General features: G+C 36.9%; 1 protein-coding gene across 7 annotated transcripts in view; it reads right to left on the reverse strand.

Annotated features, from left to right (window-relative positions):
• Positions 1-7,638: 7,638 nt before the first annotated feature.
• slc25a42 (solute carrier family 25 member 42) overlaps positions 7,639-21,360 on the reverse strand; it is a 38,875-nt gene continuing 25,153 nt past the window's right edge. For 2 of the 7 annotated variants that reach the window (XR_012389390.1, XR_012389388.1), the window contains 7 exons: positions 21,217-21,328; positions 19,587-19,612; positions 19,069-19,235; positions 18,548-18,664; positions 18,202-18,353; positions 10,292-12,673; positions 7,639-9,348 (listed from right to left, as the gene is read on the reverse strand). Coding sequence is in view for 2 of the 7 variants with exons in the window: in XM_009298942.5 (XP_009297217.1) it covers positions 12,363-12,673; positions 18,202-18,353; positions 18,548-18,664; positions 19,069-19,235; positions 19,587-19,612; positions 21,217-21,328 (885 nt within the window). In the remaining 5 variants the exon portion in view is untranslated. Of the gene's footprint in view, positions 12,674-18,201; positions 18,354-18,547; positions 18,665-19,068; positions 19,236-19,586; positions 19,613-21,216; positions 21,329-21,360 lie in introns of all 7 variants that reach the window. The other 5 variants (XR_012389389.1, XR_012389386.1, XR_012389387.1 and 2 more) reach the window with 4 other exon arrangements.

A 21,360-nucleotide genomic window follows, 5' to 3' on the forward strand; every position in this document is an offset into this window, starting at 1 on the left:
GGAGTTCAGACGCAAAAACCTCTAAATGTTTCTCTAAAACTAGCATTTTTATCAGGCTCCTGTGTGTATGTTCAATAACATCACATTTATGGCAAAGAATGAGTCCTTTTCCTGGTCTTTAAAGTGAAATAACTGAACATAAACAAATGAGCCCGAGAAAAATGTTCATTTTTGATGAAAACACTTAATTTGATGATGACACTTCTTATATTTTCAGTGTTTAAGCAGGTTATTTTTTACTAAACATTCATGCTAAACATTACAATTTAAAATAATAATGCTATTAAATACAACTGATATCAGTAAAGAGGTTTTAATCAGGTCAAGTTCATCATCAAGGGATTTTGCTTTAGTTTATTCAGGATCAGATGGCCCTGTAGCGCCATCTAGTGGACAACAAGAGAACAATACACACTGGCCTATTCAAATATACATAAATATCAATTATACATTTGATACAAAAGCGTCTAGTAATAAGAAAGCAGTTACAACTTATTTAAGTTTGTACTTTGTTTAATATTTGACATTGATTTTCATGTTCCCCAGCGTTGTGGTGTCTTTCTTCCTCCTTGTTTACTATAACATTCATTCATTCATTTTCTTGTCGGCTTAGTCCCTTTATTAATCTGGGGTCACCACAGCGGAATGAACCGCCAACTTTTTTTTTACGCAGCGGATGCCCTTCCAGTCGCAACCCATCTCTGGGAAACTTCCACGCCCACACACACACGTTCACAAACACACTCATACACTACAGACAATTTAGCCTACCCTATTCACATGTGTTTGGACTGTGTGGGAAACCAGAGCACCCGGAGGAAACCCACACGAATGCAGGGAGAACATGCAAACTCCACACAGAAACGCCAACTGAGCCGAGGATTGAACCAGCGACCCTCCTGCTGTAAGGTGACAGCACTACCTACTGCGCCACTGCATCGCCTTTACTATAACATTTAAATATAACTCAGATTTCCCTTATTGTAAACTACTTATCTTTGTATGGTTGTACTAAATTTTTGTCTCATAGTTATTTATTCATGTATTTATATTTATTATATTCGTGTATTTATTTTTGTCTGATTCATACACATTGTAATTAATTTGTTGATTTTGCAATTAAAATAAAACATTTAATACATCACTTTAATTCTAATGTGTTAACGTAAGCTAATGTGTATAATGTGTGTAACATGAATACTACTCAACTACAACTCAACTCACCTTTAAACTCATCTAAATTATAATATTTTTGAAAAGGCACCAATTTCAAGAACTTATTGTCAGCTTATCGATTTGGAGGACCGTAGTACTGCTAAAATTAAAAGTGCCTGGGAGTTTGAGGTGGGTGAAAAGTTTGAGGTTGACTGGTGGGCAGGGGTGGACTGGGACTTAAAAAATCAGCCCTGGCACTGTAGCCACACCAGCCCACATTACTACACTGCCACAGCCCCTTGCACGGACACGCATATTCACTAATTTTGGTGTATAGATGGTGAAATAATATAAGCAGTACCATATATGTAATAGATATTTAAACATTTAATGTATGTGACTGGACCAAAAACAAATTTATATATGCGATCATTCATTCATTTCTTTTCGGCTTAGTCCCTTTATTAATCTGGGATCACCACAGCGGAAAGAACCGCCAACTTGTCCAGCATATGTTTTACGCAGCAGATGCCCTCCAAAGTGCAACCCACTGTGAAACCCCTTATACAGCACATTTACATACATGCACTACGGACAATTAAGCCTGCCCAATTCATCTACAGCACATGTTTGGACTTGTGAGGGAAACCAGGAGGAAACCCACGCGAACATGCAAACTCCACACAGAAACACCAACTAACCCAGGCGAGGCTCGAAAAAGCAACCTTCTTGCGCCCCTCCGCTGCTCTCTCTCAAGACTATTTCTGTTAATTTTATGCATTTGCCAGAGTTTGAGTTTTTTTTTTTTTTTTTTTTTGCTTTCTCTGAGCTTTTCGGCACCTCCTTTCCTTTTTTATGGTCCATCTCTGACAATTAGCTTGTGTTGCACTTACTGTTTGTTTGACATTCTAGCCAGATTTTGAGTCGGCCCATCTTGAAACCAGCCAGTCATTGCTGATTGGGCCAATGCTTAACATTTATAATTATTATTACTATTAGCATCATCATCATCATAATACTCACATCTTGCAAGAGATAAAAGCTGCCTGCATGTAAAAACAATACATATTAAAAAATAAAAAAATAAAAATAGCTGACCGGCCCACATTTAAAAAATGGTCCGGCCCTTCTGGCATTTGCCAGAATTGCCCAGATGGCCAGTCTGCCCCTGCTGGTGGGCAAAGGCTGTTGACAGAATCTATTCAAGTTCAACATGTGCCCGGCTTTCACTCATACTGTTTAAAATATTCCATAGGGTTCATTACTCCAAAGCTCTGCTCTCTAGGTTTTATCCTAATGTGGAAGACAAGTGTGACAGATGTCACATGTCACCCTGCTACTTGAGTCATATGTTTTTTTTCTGCCCAGTACTACAAAACTACTGGAACAATTATTTTGAAACCTTGTCAAAAATATTCCAAACTAAAGTGTATATCTGTCCCACCACTGCAATTTTCGGTGTCCCCAAGGATTAGACCCGATTTACATTTAAACTGGTACTTGCCTTTACCTCATTATTAGCTATAGACGTCGGATCCTATTTCTGTGGAAGTCGTCTAAACCAGGGGTTCCCAAACTTTTCAGCCCACGACCCCCAAAATGACAATGCCAGTGACTCGTGACCCCCAATTTTCTCTGAGGTGGTGGTTATAAATACAGAAAGCTTGTATGCAATGACGCACACACACCAATAGACCCAAGTCTATTCTTAGTTTTTTTTATGTATGTCAGTGCTGTAAATGGGCTAGAAAGTTTAACCTGGTGTTATAAAATCAATCTGCTGCATCTGACAGTATTGCTGTGCCTTTAGTATAATGTAATTACTAGAGAAGTCGCAATCCAATAGAACTATTAACTATAAGCTACTATAGTAACTATATACTATTTTGTCTCTTCAGTAGGTTATTGATAAAATACAGTAAGTCTTAAGGTTTAATAGAAATTAATTGATTTTTGAAAATCACCAGGCGACCCCCCTTCATTGTCCCGCGACCCCTCGGGGGGTCCCGACCCCCACTTTGAGAACCTCTGGTCTAAACCACCAAGTGTTTCACAGTGGCTTGTGGACACCATGTACTTTCTAAAGGTAGAAAAGATCAGATGCTCTCGCTCTGCCGATTACACATCTTTTTATGATAAATGGCAACCCCTCATAACTTACTTTCTGTCGCTTCTAAGTTTGTCCACTGATTGTATTTTTCCAATTCATTGACATCACCTCCTCCACCCCCCCTACTTTTATCATGTTTTTATTTATTTTACTACTATTATTTTATTTACTCCTTTTTATTTAATATTATTGCTGTTATTATTGTCATATTATTCATCATTATTTATTTTATGTATAAATGTTTTATTGTTCGGTCACAAGTTTAAAAGTGGAAAGTCTTTCACTATGTCTGTCATATCAGTCATTTATTATCTTTTCACTCAAAAAAAAAAAAGATTTACATATTGTTTATTATTTTGTGCTCAATTGTGAAAAATTATTTTAGTAGGCAATATTTTAAAACAATAATGTCTACAGTATTTGTATGCATCTCCATATTCAGACACACATTTCTATGTATAAAAAGTGTATAGAAATAAATTGTTTAAATGGTAATTTTACAATAAAGAGTTCACCCAAAACAAAAATATTAATTCTTCTAAATGCATTATTCTCTGTATATATATTATGTTTATAAATACATGTTGTAACGGGGAGATTGACACGGAGGGATCCATTTTGCAGTATTTATTAGACACAGTTCAAACACAAACATCCAACACACTAAAGTGCGAACTCACATCAACGACAATCAATAAAGATCGTGGGGCTGGCAGCTGACAGACAGAGTGATTTACCAGGCTTGATCAGTGGCAGGCGGCGTGGTTCAGAGTCCTTATGACAAGTAGGGATGGCTGACGTGAAACTGATGTTTCGACACAGTGTCGAGATCCCGAAGCGCAAGTGTTTCGAATCACTGCACCGAAGCATGATCCGAAGCACCAAAGTCACGTGACTAAAGTGTTTCGAAACACCTAGTCACGTGACTAAAGCGATTCAAAGCATCGATCAGCTTAGAAACGTTTCGAGACCTGGCGAATCCTCATTTGACTACCAAGTTCACCCAGCTACCTCTGTCTCATATGGCTTAGAGGACTGTGGGTTTGCTAATTGATTCTATGCTTAGCATGATGTTTTGGGTTCGAATCCCGACTTGTACAAATATTCTGAAATCATGGTTTTATGTATTTTAATCATGTTTCTGTTTTGTGTAGCCTAAATAGGATACAGCTGCAGTTACGCCATCAATTTAGCATCATTTTTGTAACACTGTAAAACAATAATAAATATTTTTACAGTATGGTTGGGTTTAGGGTTTGGGTAGACATTAATAAAATACAATAAATGGGAAATTTAATGAATAATATAAATAATTCTTGATAACTTCAGGCCACCGTTTTTGATCTAGCAACAACCCTGTTTTAAGACAAAAACAAGACATATTTATTCACAAATTGTTTATTCGGATATCAGACCAATGTTGAAACAAAACGATACAAGAGCAAAGCATTACCAACTGGTATTAAAGCATTTCAAAACAACTGCAACAAACTGGCTTTGAAACCTACTAACCCTGCATGGAAGTCTGATACCTTAACCACTGTACTGTTACTTGAAGTAAATCACGTACAAAGTTGGGTTTAATCCCTCAATTTGTTCAATCGTTCTTTGCTGAAACTGTTTCAGTGCAATACATAAAAAATTACCACTAGGTGTCACTGTAGAGTGGGGTTTCGAAACGTTTCGAAGCTTCGACACATTTGCTTCGACTGTTTCAGTGTTTCACGAAGCCTCGCTTTGCCCACCACTAATGACAAGCATGGGTCGAGGGCAGGCAGCGTGGTTCAGAGTCCGTGTAACAAGCAAGGGTCGAGGGCAAGCAGAAGGCAACTCAGAGTCAGAAACAGTCCTGGGTAATGCACAGGAGATCAGGCAGGAAAAGACCGCTCAGTAATGCTGGCCAGGGCTAAACAAGACTTCGCAATGAACTGGTGTTTGAGTGTGGCTTATAAAGGGAGCGTGGGTCGTTAACTGGATTCAGTTCAGGTGTGTGCACAATCAGTCTTGGTGGATGATGTAATGCTTAGAAGTCCGGGGATGGGGGCCTCTGCTGGCCAGCGAGGGGAATGCCTGGGACCGAGTCGGTGGAGTAAGGGGAAGCTGCAGGCCCGGAGACCCAACTGCACGCTCAGACCTGCGCGCACAGACCTGCACTTCCAGACCAGACAGTGCCCCCTGCTGTTGGGTTGGGTGAAGCGGCAGGTACTGAGACCCAACTGCACACTCAGACCAGCACTTTCTAGCAAGTAGCAACATCAGAAACGCCAGTAAGGTTATTGATTATTAAAGCGATTCCTGAAAATTACCAAGTTTTATGACATAAATCAATGTGGTGTAAAATATTACACTAACAAAGAATTATTTCAGTGTTTGATTTGATCAAAATTAGTGTCAAAAGAGCATTATTATTATTATTATGATATTTACAGCTTGCTCTTATTTTTATCTATTATTGTACCATTCTGGAACAATTTTCTAGCAATGTTTTTTGGCAATATAAAAAAAAAACTAAAGTAAAAAAGTTGAAATAAAATGCAGCCTATCGAAATTATTATTTGTAACATATTTTAGTGCTGTATAGGTCTACTGTACATATTACTGTATTATCTATCTGAAAGTGCTACCAAAGACAATAACGGTAACACAATAACAGTTTATCAACTATTTACAAGTTCTGTAATGATTACAAACACGTTTTTTGGAAATCAAAATATCAATTAAATTTGCATAGAATTTACAATATGAGCTCTATTAGGTGAAATCAAAAGTAATTTGCTTGTGGTGTGTATTTTTTTCTCAGATTGATATTACAATTTAAAAAGTGGGTCTCTGCCAACACTAATACAGTGTACCAAAGACTGCAGATATTTCCAGTTATTTTGCTCTAGAAATAAAAAAATCTCCCCAATAAGAATGTAAAGCATTTATTTTATTTGATGTTATTTTCTACGTAAAAAAATAATTATTACTCCAATTATTATTTTTTACTATTTTTCCATGCATTGTTTACAACTTGACTTGTAGGACCTTATGAAAAAGTACACAAAAATAAAGTTAGTGAAATAAAGAGTACTATAATTGTGTGTGAAGAAATGTATTGTATATGAAGATAATATTCATTCCCTCAACTCAATACGAAACAGTGATAAATCCTTAATGATAAAAAAAAACAACAACAAATGTCTGAAAATATTGAAGCAACTGAACAATATATATTTACAAATACAATTAATAAAATACAATAGAATTATTGCATTAAATCAAAAATCGAGTACGTTTAATATTTCATATAATAATCTATTCAATCACAGCCTAATATTTTAAAGTAGAAAAATAGTTTAAATTACAATTTAGAAGCAGCTGAAATCAGGTTAGTCGATCTTTTAAACAGCAGGTGGCACTGTGAAGGTCTGGAAGTGCAGGTCTAGCCGTCTGAGCGTGCGGTTAGGTCTCCGGGCCTGCAGCTTCATACTATTGGGAGTCGGTGACACATGTTATGAGACAGGAAGTCAGCCAGATATTATTAATACTGATTGTTATTATTTTAAGGTGGGGTTGAGTCTGTTTGATGTCGACTCTACATGGCTGATCATGGCTGCCTTTCTGATATTATTGATCTTATCAGTAAAGAAATCAGCAAAGTCGTTTGCTTTCCGAGAGTAGTTCACTGGGAATCCTGTTAAATGAATGCCTAAATGGGCACAGCGCCCTCTACAGTGTAATAGCGCGTGGAGTAGAGACCGCCCACAGCAGAGTTAACGAAGTCTTTGGGAATTTTGGCCCATTCCTCTTTGCAGCACCTCTCAAGCTCTATCAGGTTGGATGGGAAGCGACGGTGGTCAGCCATATTCAGATCTCTCCAGAGATGTTCAATAGGATTTAGGTCTGGGCTCTGGCTGAGCCACTCACCGAGTTGTTGTGAAGCCACTTCATTGATATTTGGAGTGTGCTTTGAGTCATTGTCCTGCTGGAAGATGAAGCGTCGCCCCAGTCTGAGGTCAAGAGCACTCTCTCTGTAGAGCAATGTCTCTGTACATTGCTGCATTCATCTTTCCCTCTATCCTGACTAGTCCTCCAGTTCCCAGGACACTCTGGAGGGACTATGTCTCTCAGCTGTTCTAGGAACACCTTGGTTTCCTGCTGAGTGTAGCTCCAACTTGCTTCAACACACCTGTCCGGAAGTTTCTAGTCTATCTAGTAAGAGTTTGATTAGCTGCTTCAGGTATGTTTGATTAGGTTGGAGCTAAACTATCCAGGACACCGGACCTCCAGAACCATGTGGACACCCCTGCGCTAGATAAATAAATATGAACTGAATATTATCAAGCGTGTGCATTTCAAACATGAACAAATGATGAGGACAAACCACACAGTTATAATATCATTAGTTTAATGTACATTCATTTGGCACAAGTCTTTTCAATTGAAACAACAGTCTTGAATCCAGACGCTTCTAAACGAGTCATTTCAGAGAGATTCGTTTGATGAACATCATCATGAATCAAAACTTTATGAACATCACAATCAATAATTCTGCTCTTTTACATTAAAGCACACACAAATCCTGCATTAAAACCTCAACAGATGAGCAGAGGGACGAACGAACAATGAGTGAACAAATGAATCGTTCTAAGAGTCGATTCAGTTGAATCTTCAGTGTTTTATCAGGCCTCTAGGACGTTTAAAAAGCATTCAATGCCGTTTAATAGATTAAAAAAGTACCAAAAGTGATGATATGTGTGCTTGAGCATCGATTGTCATGTTAATATGATCATGATTTCAGATTATTCAGGAAAAAGTGATATGATGGTTATGAATTATTATATTCAACTAAATTAAATTAATATACAATGGTGCCAAAAGTATCCAGACACTTCAGATACATTATAAACACACTCTAATATTCATGATAGACGGGAAAAAAGCATACAAAAATAAGTGTTTATTGTGAATAATAGATTTGTTTCAGTCTAAAAATGCTAGAACGATACACAAGACTGAACTCTGATGAATCATATTCACACAGGTTTGACTGAAGTGAACTAATACGCCTTGGAGTCACTGTATAATTAAAAATAAAGCAACGTTTTAGTTCAGAAACGAGCAAAGAAATCAGATTAGCAAACTAATACTGTTACCGTTTTGCTTAAAATCGCTCATGCGAGTAAATGAATGAACAACTCATAACCCGAACAGCTAATATATTGAATATTCACTATAAAATTATCCAGAAATGAGCAGCTTTCTGTATTTGCTTTTGTTTATTTATAATTTTGAGTTGCATAATGAGAGCTTGATCTCTCTTCCAATAACTTTTAACATAAAAAAGTGACTTTTATTGACATTTTTAATAGTCTGCAGTGCTAAATTGTCTGTTTTGGTGTTGTATATTATGATACAAACACCCTGTAATAAACTGCAGCACATTTTCAGTGATTTTACAGCATTATTTCTCCATTTCTTCAACATTATATTATCTCAAAATACTAAAACATCAGTAAAAGTCACTTAGTTAAACTGTAGAGTTGAATTTTCAACATTATAAGTGGACCGAGCAGAGATCAACATCCCATAATACAACTCACAACCGCAAATAAACACTAGTGAATCACTAAATACAGACACTGTTCATTCACAGATAGATTGAGCAGTGTTGCTGCGTGTATATCAGTTAGTAACACTTGTAGAGATGATGTGTATGTTGTTGTTGTGTTTGCTTTTCTCTTCAGGCACTTAGGAACTGCAGATTCATACATGTGCAAAAACACACACAGCACGTGACTGACCTCTATCGCACACACACATGCTCCCGCGCAAGCTCGCTTTCACGCACGCAAGCTAACATGACAGTCTGTCCAAGATCAGTAACAATGCATAAAGAGTTTTTCACTCCATATTTCTCTCCAATGAAGGCAAAATGTAATATTTTTGTACCACAGGGTGGGCCGTTTATATGGATACAGCTTAATAAAATGGGAATGGTTGGTTATACTAGCGTCCTGTTTGTGGCAGATTAGTATATGTGAGGGGGAAAACTTTTCAAGATGGGTGGTGACCATGGTGGCCATTTTGAAGTCGGCCATCTTGGATCCAACTTTTGTTTCTTTTAATAGGAAGAAGGTCATGTGACACATCAAACTTATTGGGAATTACACAAGAAAAACAATGGTGTGCTTGGTTTAAACATAGCTTTATTCTTTCATGAGTTATTTAGAAGTTTCTGACCACTTATAAAATGTGTTCAATGTGCTGCCCATTGAGTTGGATTGTTACTGCAGCCCTCTTCTCCCACTCTTCACACACTGATAGCAACACCGCAGGAGAAATGCCAGCACAGGCTTCCAGTATCTGTAGTTTCAGGTGCTGCACATCTTGTATCTTCACATCATAGACAGCAAAGATAGTGGGACCATTCTTCATCAGTGGAAACCTCAAAGCCACTGGATATTTGAACTTGCTCCATGATGATGTGTTTCCCTCTTTATGCACTGACGCTGGCACCTACCCTGAGTTTCTCCAGCAAGATGGTGCACCACCACATTATGGGTGTCAGGTCCGAGCATTCCTACATGAACAGTTTCCTGAAAAGTGGATTGGTCGTCGTGGGCCGGTTTAATGGCCCCAAAGGTCTCCCGATCTGACCCCCTTAGACTTTTATCTTTAGGGTCATCTGAAGGCAATTGTCTATGGTGTGAAGATACAAGATGTGCAGCACCTGAAACTACGCATATTGGAAGCCTGTGCTGGCATTTCTCCTGCGGTGTTGCTGTCAGTGTGTGAAGTGTAGGAGAAGAGGGTTGCATTGACAATCCAACACAATGAGCAGCATCATTGAACACACTTTATAAGTGGTCAGAAACTTGTAAACAACTCATGAAGGAATAAAGTTAGGTTAAAACCAAGCACACCGTTGTTTTTCTTGTGAAATTGCAATAAGTTTGATGTGTCACATGACCCTCTTCCTATTGAAGAAATAAAAGTTGGATCCAAGATGGCCGACTTCAAAATGGCCACCATGGTCACCACCCATCTTGAAAAGTTTGCCCCTCACATATATTAATGTGCCACAAACAGGACGTTAATATCACCAACCATTGCCATTTTATTAAGCTGTATCAATGTAAACGGCCCACCCTGTATATCACTGCATTTCTTTCAATTAAAATCAGCAAATAGTACCAACAGGTATGCCCAAATTCAATTTTATTTCAAAGTATGTTTGTAAATGTATCAAACCATAAATAATAATCAGTTTAAAGAAACAAAAACGCCCATAAAGCATGCAGTGTATATGATATGTAGTACATAATTTGGGCAAAAGTGAGTTGAGTTCTGTACTATCAAGTAGACTAACTGTATGTTACAATTAGTTATAATTGTAGTTATAATAACGTTTTTTAAAAAGAAAATCAAGACATAAAATTAAATAAAACAATTAATAAAAGTCAATCATGCCACAAAATGCTTCTATATAATACACAAAATGGGACTTTTTTTTTCTTTCTGTGGTTAAAATCAAATTAAGTTCAATATAATATGAAACACCATGAAGCATGCACGCAGTTACACCTTAAACATGCTTTTACATGTAGAACTTTGGGGAAAAAATGTGTTTATTTTTGTACTTTTGTCTTTTTATTTAATCCTAATATTCATTATTGGGGAATTTCATTATTGTCATTGTCATTCATTTTTGTGGAAGATGTATTTAGTCACTTTTTTCAAATCAGAATGAGCACAAGCTTAATTAAATGTAACAGACAGCACCATAAAGCTTGCAATGAAACATATAAATCATAAATAATTTGGATTTTTCATTTTATAATTTGTAATTTACCTCCACACTTAAAATTTTACCATAAATGTACTTTTCCCAATTAAATGTACAGTCTAAACCTATATTAAACCTATTTTTATTCTATTATAATTTTTGGTGGTAAATTTGTTGCACAAATTAAACCATAAAATATACAAAATTATTATTCTTTCAACTAATATACCTGGGGGGAAATGTAAAAACAAAATTGGTTTGAAAAGACAATGCAAATAAACTGTAAAATCCGCAAATCTAATTAAATTCACTTTTTGTAAAACAGATAAAAATAGAAAATAAAACAAAATAATAATCTGATTTTAGAGTGAAGTATGACCAGGACGTATCATGACCGTCATCATGTATGTGTGAGCAAACACAAGCAGAACGTACCATTCATTCATTCATTAGATGTCTTTCATAGTTAGTCATACATTCGCTCATTCATTAATTTATTCATTAAGTCATTCATTCATACAATCTTTCAGTTAGTCATTCGTTTGTTCATTCTAGTCATTCATTCAATCATTTATTCATTGAGTCATTCATTCATTCAGTCTTTCAGTTAGTCATTCATCGAGTCATTCACTAATATGTTCGTTCGTTCATTCATTCATTCGTTCGTTCATTCGTTCATTCATTCACCGAGTCATTCATTTATTTGTTTCATCAGCCTTTCAGTTAGTCATTCATTCGTTCGCTCATTTATTCATTCTAGTCATTCATTCGTTCATTCATCCATTGACTCATTCATTCATTCATTCATTCTTTCAGTTAGTCATTTAATTGTGCATTCATTCATTCATGCAAGTTATTCATTTATTCATTGAGTCATTCATTCATTCATTCATTCAATCATTCAATCAAATCAATCAATCGGTCATTCATTTTTCATTTATACAATCAGCTGTTCATTTGGTTAGTCATTATTCATTCATTCATTCATTCATTCATTCATTCATTCATTCATTCATTCATTCTTTCTTTTAGTCATTCATTCCTTCGAGTCATTTATTCATTCATCCACTCATTCAATCAGTCATTCATTCATTCTTTCTTTCTTTGAGCCATTCACTCAGCCAGTCAGTATTGCACTCAGTCTGTGCTGCAGGTCTACATTCAGCGAGTCCTAACACACTCAAACACACTCTAATCTCTAAAATCAAACCCTACTCGTCTCCATCACACGTTTCATTGGCAGCATATGCTCAGGTTTAAAAAGAAGCGTTTGTTCGGTTACTTTCAGGACTGCAGTTCCTCCATGTGCTGCTACCGTGTGCTGTATCACAGGAGCTGGAATTTGCGCAGCAGGATCTGCGTGAGGTCAAAGGTCATGAAGCTGATGCCGACAGCGATGGGACCTTTGACCCAGTTCATGCTCAGGCCTTTATAGAGTCCACGGACGATGCCCTCCTCCGCCACGATCTCCCGCATGGTGCCCAAGACTGTGCTGTACGTGTGTCCAGTGACACCCGCCGTCTGCATGCGTCTGCGCACCACGTCCAGTGGGTAGGAAGCTGACTGACCAATCAGACCCGCACACGCTCCGAACACCAGACGCTCATATGGGAACGGATGAGCACGGCCCGTTTTCTCTAAAACACAGAAGGAAAACAAATATACAGTTGAAGTCAGAATTATTCACCCCCGTTTCATTTTTCCCCAATTTCTGTTTAACGGAGAGCAGATTTATTCAACACATTTCTAATCATAATAGTTTTAATAACTCATCTCTAATAACTGATTTATTTTCTCTTTGCCATGATGACAGTAAATAATATTAGACTAGATATTCTTCAAGACACTTCTATACAGCTTAAAGTGACATTTAAAGGCTTAACTAGGTTAATTAGGCAAGTTAGGGTAATTAGTCAAGTCATTAGCCCCTTTCACACATACACACCTTTTCGGAAAATTGCCGGCAATTTTCCGGAAAGCTTGTATGTGTGAACAGGTCCTTTTTGAAAATACCGGTAAATTCGTTCTGGCTATTTTCCGGAAAGAGAAGTTGTAACATTACCGGCAATTTGCCGGAATGCTGCGCTGTGTGAATGCAGAAGGAAGATTCCCGTAATAAGCGCGTGCACGTCTAGAACGTGCTGACGTGAGACGTCTGCTTTAGCCAATCACAACAGTCAGACGCATTTACGTCCGCGCGGTTTGTGAGAATAAAAGCCTTTGAATATTTTTCCAGACACATTTAGCTGCTAGAAGTTAGTCAGATCACGTTTATATGTTCTTCTTAATGCCAACTGTGTAAATAATCATCGATGAGATGCTTATGATAAGCCGTTGTTTGTTTACCTTCCAGCTTTGCGTGTGGCTGTGAAACAGCCTGTGAGCGCCTGCACACGCACATATTATGAATCTCGACATGCGAAAGTGATCCTGCGAAAGTTGTTCACAATATTGATCATCCACAGGGTTTGTAATTTAGTCAAATGTTTACAAATACAAGCGCAGCCATTTAAAGCTCATTTGTGGTGAATGATGGCAGAATTTACCGGTATTTTGGAATGGATGTGTGAATGCTCTTTTCCGGAAAATTTCCGTAACGTCCTCGCCTGTGTGAACAGCGCTTTTTTGAATATACCGGTAAAGTCTTTCCGGAAATTTTCCGGATATTTACCGGTATCACTGTGTGAAAGGGGCTAATGTATAACAGTGGTTTATTCTATAGACTATCCAAAACAAATGTAGATTAAAGGGGCTAATAATTTTGACCTTAAAATGGGTTAAAAAATAAATAAAAACTGATTTTATTCTAGCCAAAACAAATAAGACTTTGCCAGAAGAAAAAAATATTAGAGGAAATACTGAGAAAAATTCCTGAATCTGCGAGATTATTCAAGAAATGCTGGAAAAATAATAAATATTGCACAGGGGGCCGAATAATTTTTCCCTTAACTGTATAAAGCACATTTTTGGTAATTTAAAGAGCTTTACATAAACAAGAATGAATTACAGTAAGTATAATAAAAAAATAAAAATATAAACTACGTCTAGACGATATGACTTATGACTTATATGATCATTTAAGTTGTTTTATTTTGACACATTTTTTGAAGATTTGTTGGCTCCATGATGCGAATCTCTCGTTCAACCACATCCTAAAGGTGCTCTATTGGATTGAGATCTGGTGACTGTGGAGGCCATTTAAGTACAGTGAACTCATAGTCATGTTCAACAAACGAGTCTGAGATGATTGAGCTTTATGACATGGTGCGTTATCCTGCTGGAAGTAGCCATCAGAAGATGGAGACACTGTGCTCATAAAGTGATGGACATGGTCAGCAACAATACTCAGGTAGGCTGTGGCGTTGACACGATGCTCAATTGGTACTAATGGATCCAAAGTGTGCCAAGAAAATCTCCCCCACAGCATTACACCACCACCATAAGCCTGAACCACTGATACAAGGCAGGATGGATCCATGCTTTCATGTTGTTGACATCAAATTCTGACCCGACCATCCGAATGTGTGAGCAGAAATGGAGACTCATCAGAGCAGGTAACGTTTCTCCAATCTTCTATTGTCCAGTTTTGGTGAGCCTGTGTGAATTGTAGCCTCAGTTTCCTGTTCTTAGCTGACAGGAGCGGCACCCGGTGTGGTCTTCTTCTGCTGTAGACCATCCGCCTCAAGGTTGGACGTGTTGTGTGTTCAGAGATGCTCTTCTGCAGAGCTCGGTTGTAGCGAGTGCTTATTTGAGTTACTGTTGCCTTTCTATCAGCTGGAACCAGTCTGGCCATTCTCCTCTGACCTCTGGCATCAACAAGGCATTTGCGCCCACAGAACTGCCACTCACTGGATATTTCCTCTTGTTCAGACCATTCTCTGTAAACCCTAGAGATGGCCATGCGTGAAAATCCCAGTAGATCAGTAGTTTCTGAAATACTCAGAGCAGCCCGTCTGGCACCAACAACCATGCCACGTTCAAAGTCACTTAAATCCCCTTTCTTCCCTATCCTGGTGCTCGCTTTGAACTGCAGCAGATCGTCTTGACCATGTCTACATGCCGAAATGCATTGAGTTGCTGCCATGTGACTGGCTGATTAGAAATTTGGGTTAACAAGCAGATAGACAAGTGTACCTAATAAAGTGCCCGGTGAGTGTATATGTATATATAAACTGATATATAAATTATATAGATATTCCCTCTATCGCGTGCCGTTGCATTAATTTAGAACACAATTTAAGTCAGACTAGCTTTTCAATCTGGCAACCTGCTTGCGTTTGTTTTGATCCATGAATGCAATACCTAGTTCAACCACTGGGTGTCAAACTTGCACACTGCACCTTTAAGCTATCTAAACGCTGTTTAAGGCCCCGTTTACACTAGTGCGCTTTAGTTTTAAAACCGCGTTTTGGATCAAAAACAATCCGTGTCCACACTAGCGTTTCTAAACATATCTCAGTCCACACTACGTCACCAGAAATGTATATCATGTGACTATGCGCGCACTCTGGGTATGCGCGTTCTAGTATAAACAGGAAGTATGTGTCTCGCTCGGCATTTGGTTATTGTTAGTCAACAAATGCCGGTTGAACAATGACCGTGATGGCAAAGAAAGCAAGAGAGGTACTTTTGTGGACAGACGACGAGGTCTAGTTATTACTAAATGTAACAAATTAATAACTGCACAATCAACATATAAAACAACAATGGGAAATGGAACTCAATGTGACATTGGATGATGATACTTGGGTGGGTGTTTGTTCTGGTTGCCATAAGGGAGTGGGGAGCCAAATGTGTAAGGAGTTTGACTGGAAGTCTAAAATTCGATTTTTCAGGACACCACTAAAGTGTTTTCGTTCTGATAGTTGTGGCAGCAATAAGTGCTGGAGAAACTGTGGACTGGTGGGTGATCAAACGCACATATTTTGGGACTGTCCCATTGTTCAACACTTTTGGACTGAAGTTAAGGGGATCGTAGAAAAGCTCCTTAAAGTGAATCTCTCTTGGGACCCTTTAACGTTTTTACTGGACAAATTTCCAGAGGATCTGTCCCATGATCAGGAAACTTTACTAAATCTCCTGCTAATGGCTGCAAGAAAAAATATAACAATTAACCCTTAAAGACCTAGAGGTATTTTGTGGGCATCTAATGGGCCTATATTATTATTTTTTTTAAAAGCAGTTTTATTTTTATTTTAGCAGTCAGCCTCAAGTGTCATATATCATTTTAAACAGGAGAACCTGAAGTTTCAATCTGTACCATTAAAAGGTCCAGTCTAAAATATTTTTTGGTCCAAAAACTTATGAACAGACAGAAAATATTCCAGAATTTTCCAGAAACGATTTTTTAAAAAAAGTGGCATTTTCTAGTTATTTCAAACAAAACCTTATGAAGTTTGTTTTTCTTTCTTTAGAAATACATGCTGTGATGTTTTATACTTCCAAAATAAATTGTCTACATCCACAATTCCCTGAGCAAGTTATAGCAATTTATTTCAATGTTATTCCAAGGCGTTTTTTTTAATTGGGGAAAAAAATGCATTTATTTACTGACATATGTATTTGCCCAAAAGTTCTGGGAATGAACTAAACAGAAAAAATGTTACAAAATAACAGAACAGTGAAGCAAATTTGACTTTTTCCAAAAAATATATTTTCAGTTACTATAAACAACATCACTTATAAATAATGCGTCAAAGTCCAAATAAACATGGTGCAAATCCTTAGTAAAAAAATAGATATAAATATTTACTATACTATAAATAGTTACATAACGAAACTAGATTCAATATGGAACATCCTTAGGTTTTATGTGCCAGCATGGATATGGTTGTCTGTGGAGATGGATTTGGATGTGGTTGTATGCAATGCAGACAAACAGCTGCACCTTCATTTGCGTCTTTTGAAAACAGCAAGAGCAGCAGTTCGTCTTTGCTGTGTCACTGTTTTGTCATGTTTCTGTGCTGCTGTGCATGCAAAAGTACTTAGTATGAGAATTATTTCATGCAAAACTTTTTTTTGCGTTTTATTTAGCCGCGTATAAATGTATGCCTATCTCTCATTCCGTGTTGTTCAAAAAGCTCATTGTTGGTTCACAAAGCGAAACCTATGCTTATTGGTTGTGATATAGCGAGTTTGAACCAATCTGGGCATGGAGGAGGGACAATGCATCAATGTATCATGTCTGGTTTGTCCGGAGACACAGTGACGAGCGTTTCTTTGTCAAATCAGCGTTGTCAAATTTTGATGACGTAACCGCACTGATTCCGGAGCCTCAGTGTGTGATACAGCGCTGGAAAGCTTCTCTTCTTTATGCCAATCTTTGAATTGTATGAATCAGATCAGCGGATCAAAAGTTATTAAACATTTAAGAGCAATACTTATTTTTAGCCGCGGGCGGCTGTCTCGGTCTTTAAGGGTTAACTGGTTTAAACCTGAACCACCCACGGTTTCACAGTGGATACAAAAAATTAGACAGTAATATTCAATGGAACAGTTGACAGCACAAATACAGCTAAAAACTCAAAACTTTGAAAGAAGATGGGGACCAGTTCAAAGCCTCATTGGATAGGTCACTTATGTCTCTAAGTTTGTATTTTTGCTTGAAGTTTTTCTATTTACTCTTATTTTTTTTCCTCAGATCCTTATTGTCATTATATATATCTTTATTTGTGAGCTCGGGCCCAATCTCAGGACTGTTCTTATTACTGTTTGTATTTATGTTGACTGCTGTCAATAAAAAGTAAAAAAAAAAAACTGCACAATGGCGCCTAAAACAGACAATAGTGCTGCGTTTCTGTGTCCATGTTGTTGTTTACAGTGAAGGCTGGTCTGCTGTCTTCCGGTCGCGTTAAAGCCATGTGTTACAGTCATGTGATAGGGGCTTGACGAATAAGGGAAGGATATGCAATGACACAAAAGCCCCAATCAGCTAGCGAATCTCAGCAGCCCCGCCTCCGTTTTCAGATGTCTCCGTTTTCCCCCATCCACACTGAGACGGAGCAGCAGCGCCTTAGATTGAAAACAGCTTCTCCAGTATTTCCAAAACGCTCCGTTTTCGGCGCTCGAAAACTCCGGCGTAGTGTGGACGGATGGCGTAACCGTAGCAAAACTTATGCGCTTTAAAACGAAAACACATTAGTGTAAACGGGGCCTAAGACAGTACCTGCGTGGGTCTTCTTGAGTGTCTCGTAGGTGAAGAAACTGAGTCCTGCGTACGGCACGACGCCCAGAATAGTGGGAGTAAAACCCCTGTAGAGCGTCTTCAGACCCTCCTCACGAGAGATGCGGACAAACACATCCATGATATTACTGTACCTGAGGAAAAAACATGAGGTATACAAAGCTTAATGACACAACGACAGCACAGATTTCAACATGTTATATGACTGTTGAGAAGTAACTATAAATATAGTGGAGTTTTCCCAAAAAGAGTTAATAAATATGTAGACCTGACTGAAGATCAATTCAATATTGAATAAAGTTGACAATGATTCAATGAAGGGTCTTACATTTCTTTGGGTGTGACGGCCATGCGTGCTCGGACCATGTCCAGTGGATACGTGATAATGGCGGCTGTAGTTCCTGCAAGTGATCCAGCCAGCAAACGCGGCACAGGCGGCAGAGCCCTGAAAGCAGACAGATGCATCTAACACTCCACATCTATAATCCTCTTAGTCTATACTGACATTATCTTCAGCAGCTCAAACACTCTGATGGCTAATGGACAGATGGCTGCTTCTCACTCAGGGCTGCTGTTTATGCTAATGAGGGAGAGATGGGCACTAGTGGGTGGGGCTTTTCCCCCTCTGATGATGAGTACAAGTGTTTCTGCAGACTGTCTGGGTATAAACAATACAATTATTTCATGTTTACCATTAGAGGCTGGTCATATTCACACACTGCTGACACACAACTGTGTTTAAACCCTTTATAAAAGTGAGTTTTTGCATAATAGGTCCACTTTAAACCTCCAGCAAGCCTTCAATGGCTTTGTATAAATGTAAATGAGCATTGGTAAAGGAGCACTCACTTGCCCTGGAAGCCATAATACTTTCCCAGAATGCCCTTGTATTGTTCATGTGCGCAGAACTGGATGGCAGCGTAAGGAATGACGCGCACCATTGTGGCCGAGTTTCCCCTCCACAAACTGAAGAAGCCATCCTTTAGATATGTGCGGTAGATTAACCTGTACGCCTCCTGCAAATCAACAAATACATGCATGCACAGCAGACGTTTTAGTTTAGTTGGATTGTTTTTAGCAGTGAAGTTATACATTATACACATGCATGCATTTAGCAGAAATTCTGATTTTGCAGATTTTTTTTTTGCAATGAAGTTTTGTTATATAAGCTCATGCAGTCAGTAGCGCTGCTGTTTGAGCAAGGAAAATGCAAACATACATCAAGTATACATCACAAATACATAACAAAATATAAAGCTTTCTGTGTTGAGTCATATTTTAACCTTTTTGTTATTATTATATTTATTAATGTAAATTGCAGACATGCTAGAACACACAAGTTCAAAGTTCAAAGGAAAAATGCTCACCTTGGCCGAAAATCTATTTGATGACACTGAAACCAGAAGATAAAGAGAAATATTTAGCTTGGCTGCTTTTTCAGGGCAGGAAAAAAATAAAGCAACTTTACAGCAAACAATAATGATGAATTGATTTGTGTGAAACCTCTAAAGTTCACATAAAAAACATAAACTCATAATACACTAATAGTTATACGTAAAAAAATATATATATAAAATAATATAAAATATAATATAAAGCACTTCTAAAATCGTATATATGTCTTTACTATAAAATAAAAATAAAACATTCTATTTAATTTCTAAAAATATTCATTTAAAACAATACAAATAATATCCAAATATTAAAAAAAAAATATATTAAAACAAGCAGGAAAAAATACAAATTATTATTAAATAAATAAATAAATAAATCTGTAAAAATAAATAAGCAAAAATTTATTTGATGAGAGAAATATTTAGCCAAGGAAAAAATAAAGCAACTTCTCAGCAAACAATAAAGATGTATTGATTTCTGTGAAACGTCTAAAGTTCACATATCAAAAACATAAACTCCTAATACACAAATCGTTATACCTAAAAAATATATATGAAATAATATGAAATATAATTTAAAACACTCCTAAAATTATACATGTCTTTACTACAAAATAAAAATAAAACAATCTATTTAATATTTAAAAACATTCATTTAAAACTGTTCAAATAATATCCAAATATAAAAAGAACGAACAGGAAAAAAACACAAATACTTATTAAATAAATAAATAAATAAATATGTATGTAAAAATAAAAAAGCAAAAATTTATTTGACGAGAGAAATATTTAGCTTAGCTGTTTTTGTCAGCCGAGGAAAAAATAAAGCAACTTTTCAGCAATCAATAATGAAAATAAATAACAGGTATTGATTTCTGCAAAACGTCTAAAGTACACATATGTAAGAAAGGTACACTTATAATCACTCGGTTACACCAAGAGTAGTCAAAATATAACAGTCTTTTTGCTGTGAAATCACAACACCACTAAATCTAGTATCTTCAATAAAAAATATTTTCAATATAAATAAATAATAATCTTTAATACATTAAAAAAATTATAATATTATTATCTGAAAAGAAATTAAACATTTAAATGCTATATTATTACAACTATTAATTTTAAAATGAAATACACTTTTAATATTAAAATAAAAGTTTTTAAATTAGTGAAATTTATGTTAAAAAAATAATTAAATAAATGTGTACAAATAAATAAAATAAAATAATGTAGTGCTAATAGAAAAATTATATCTAACAGAAACTCTGCATTTTCCCAATAATATTGTGATTAATAATATAAATATATAATTTTTACACAATTTAAATTAGGTCACAGCAGAAGGAAAAACAAAGTGAAAACCACTGTTGTAAGTCACTCACACATACATGGTCTGTTCTGGAATCAAAATATTGATTTATTTTTTCTGAAAGATGACAAGTGTTTTTCCCTTGATGAATGTATTCAGTTGTCTCCAGGCACAAACTTGTTTTATCATTTGCACATGATACAAATGACATATTTGGGTGTGACTTATTATTTACATACTTCAGTGCATCTGTAAAGACACACAAAGAAGATTCATTCCAGTTTGTCTTCCTACCCTGAAAGATGATCTTGGTTCGGTCCAGTGGTGCGACTGCAGTTTTAGCCACAGCTCCAGCAAACGCTCCCGAAACCAGAGAGTTCAAGACCGATCGACCCTGTTTAAAACCCTGACAATATAAAACACACACAGATCACACAT

Source organism: Danio rerio, chromosome 2 (genome assembly GCF_049306965.1).
Source record: "Danio rerio strain Tuebingen ecotype United States chromosome 2, GRCz12tu, whole genome shotgun sequence".
NCBI lineage: Eukaryota > Metazoa > Chordata > Actinopteri > Cypriniformes > Danionidae > Danio > Danio rerio.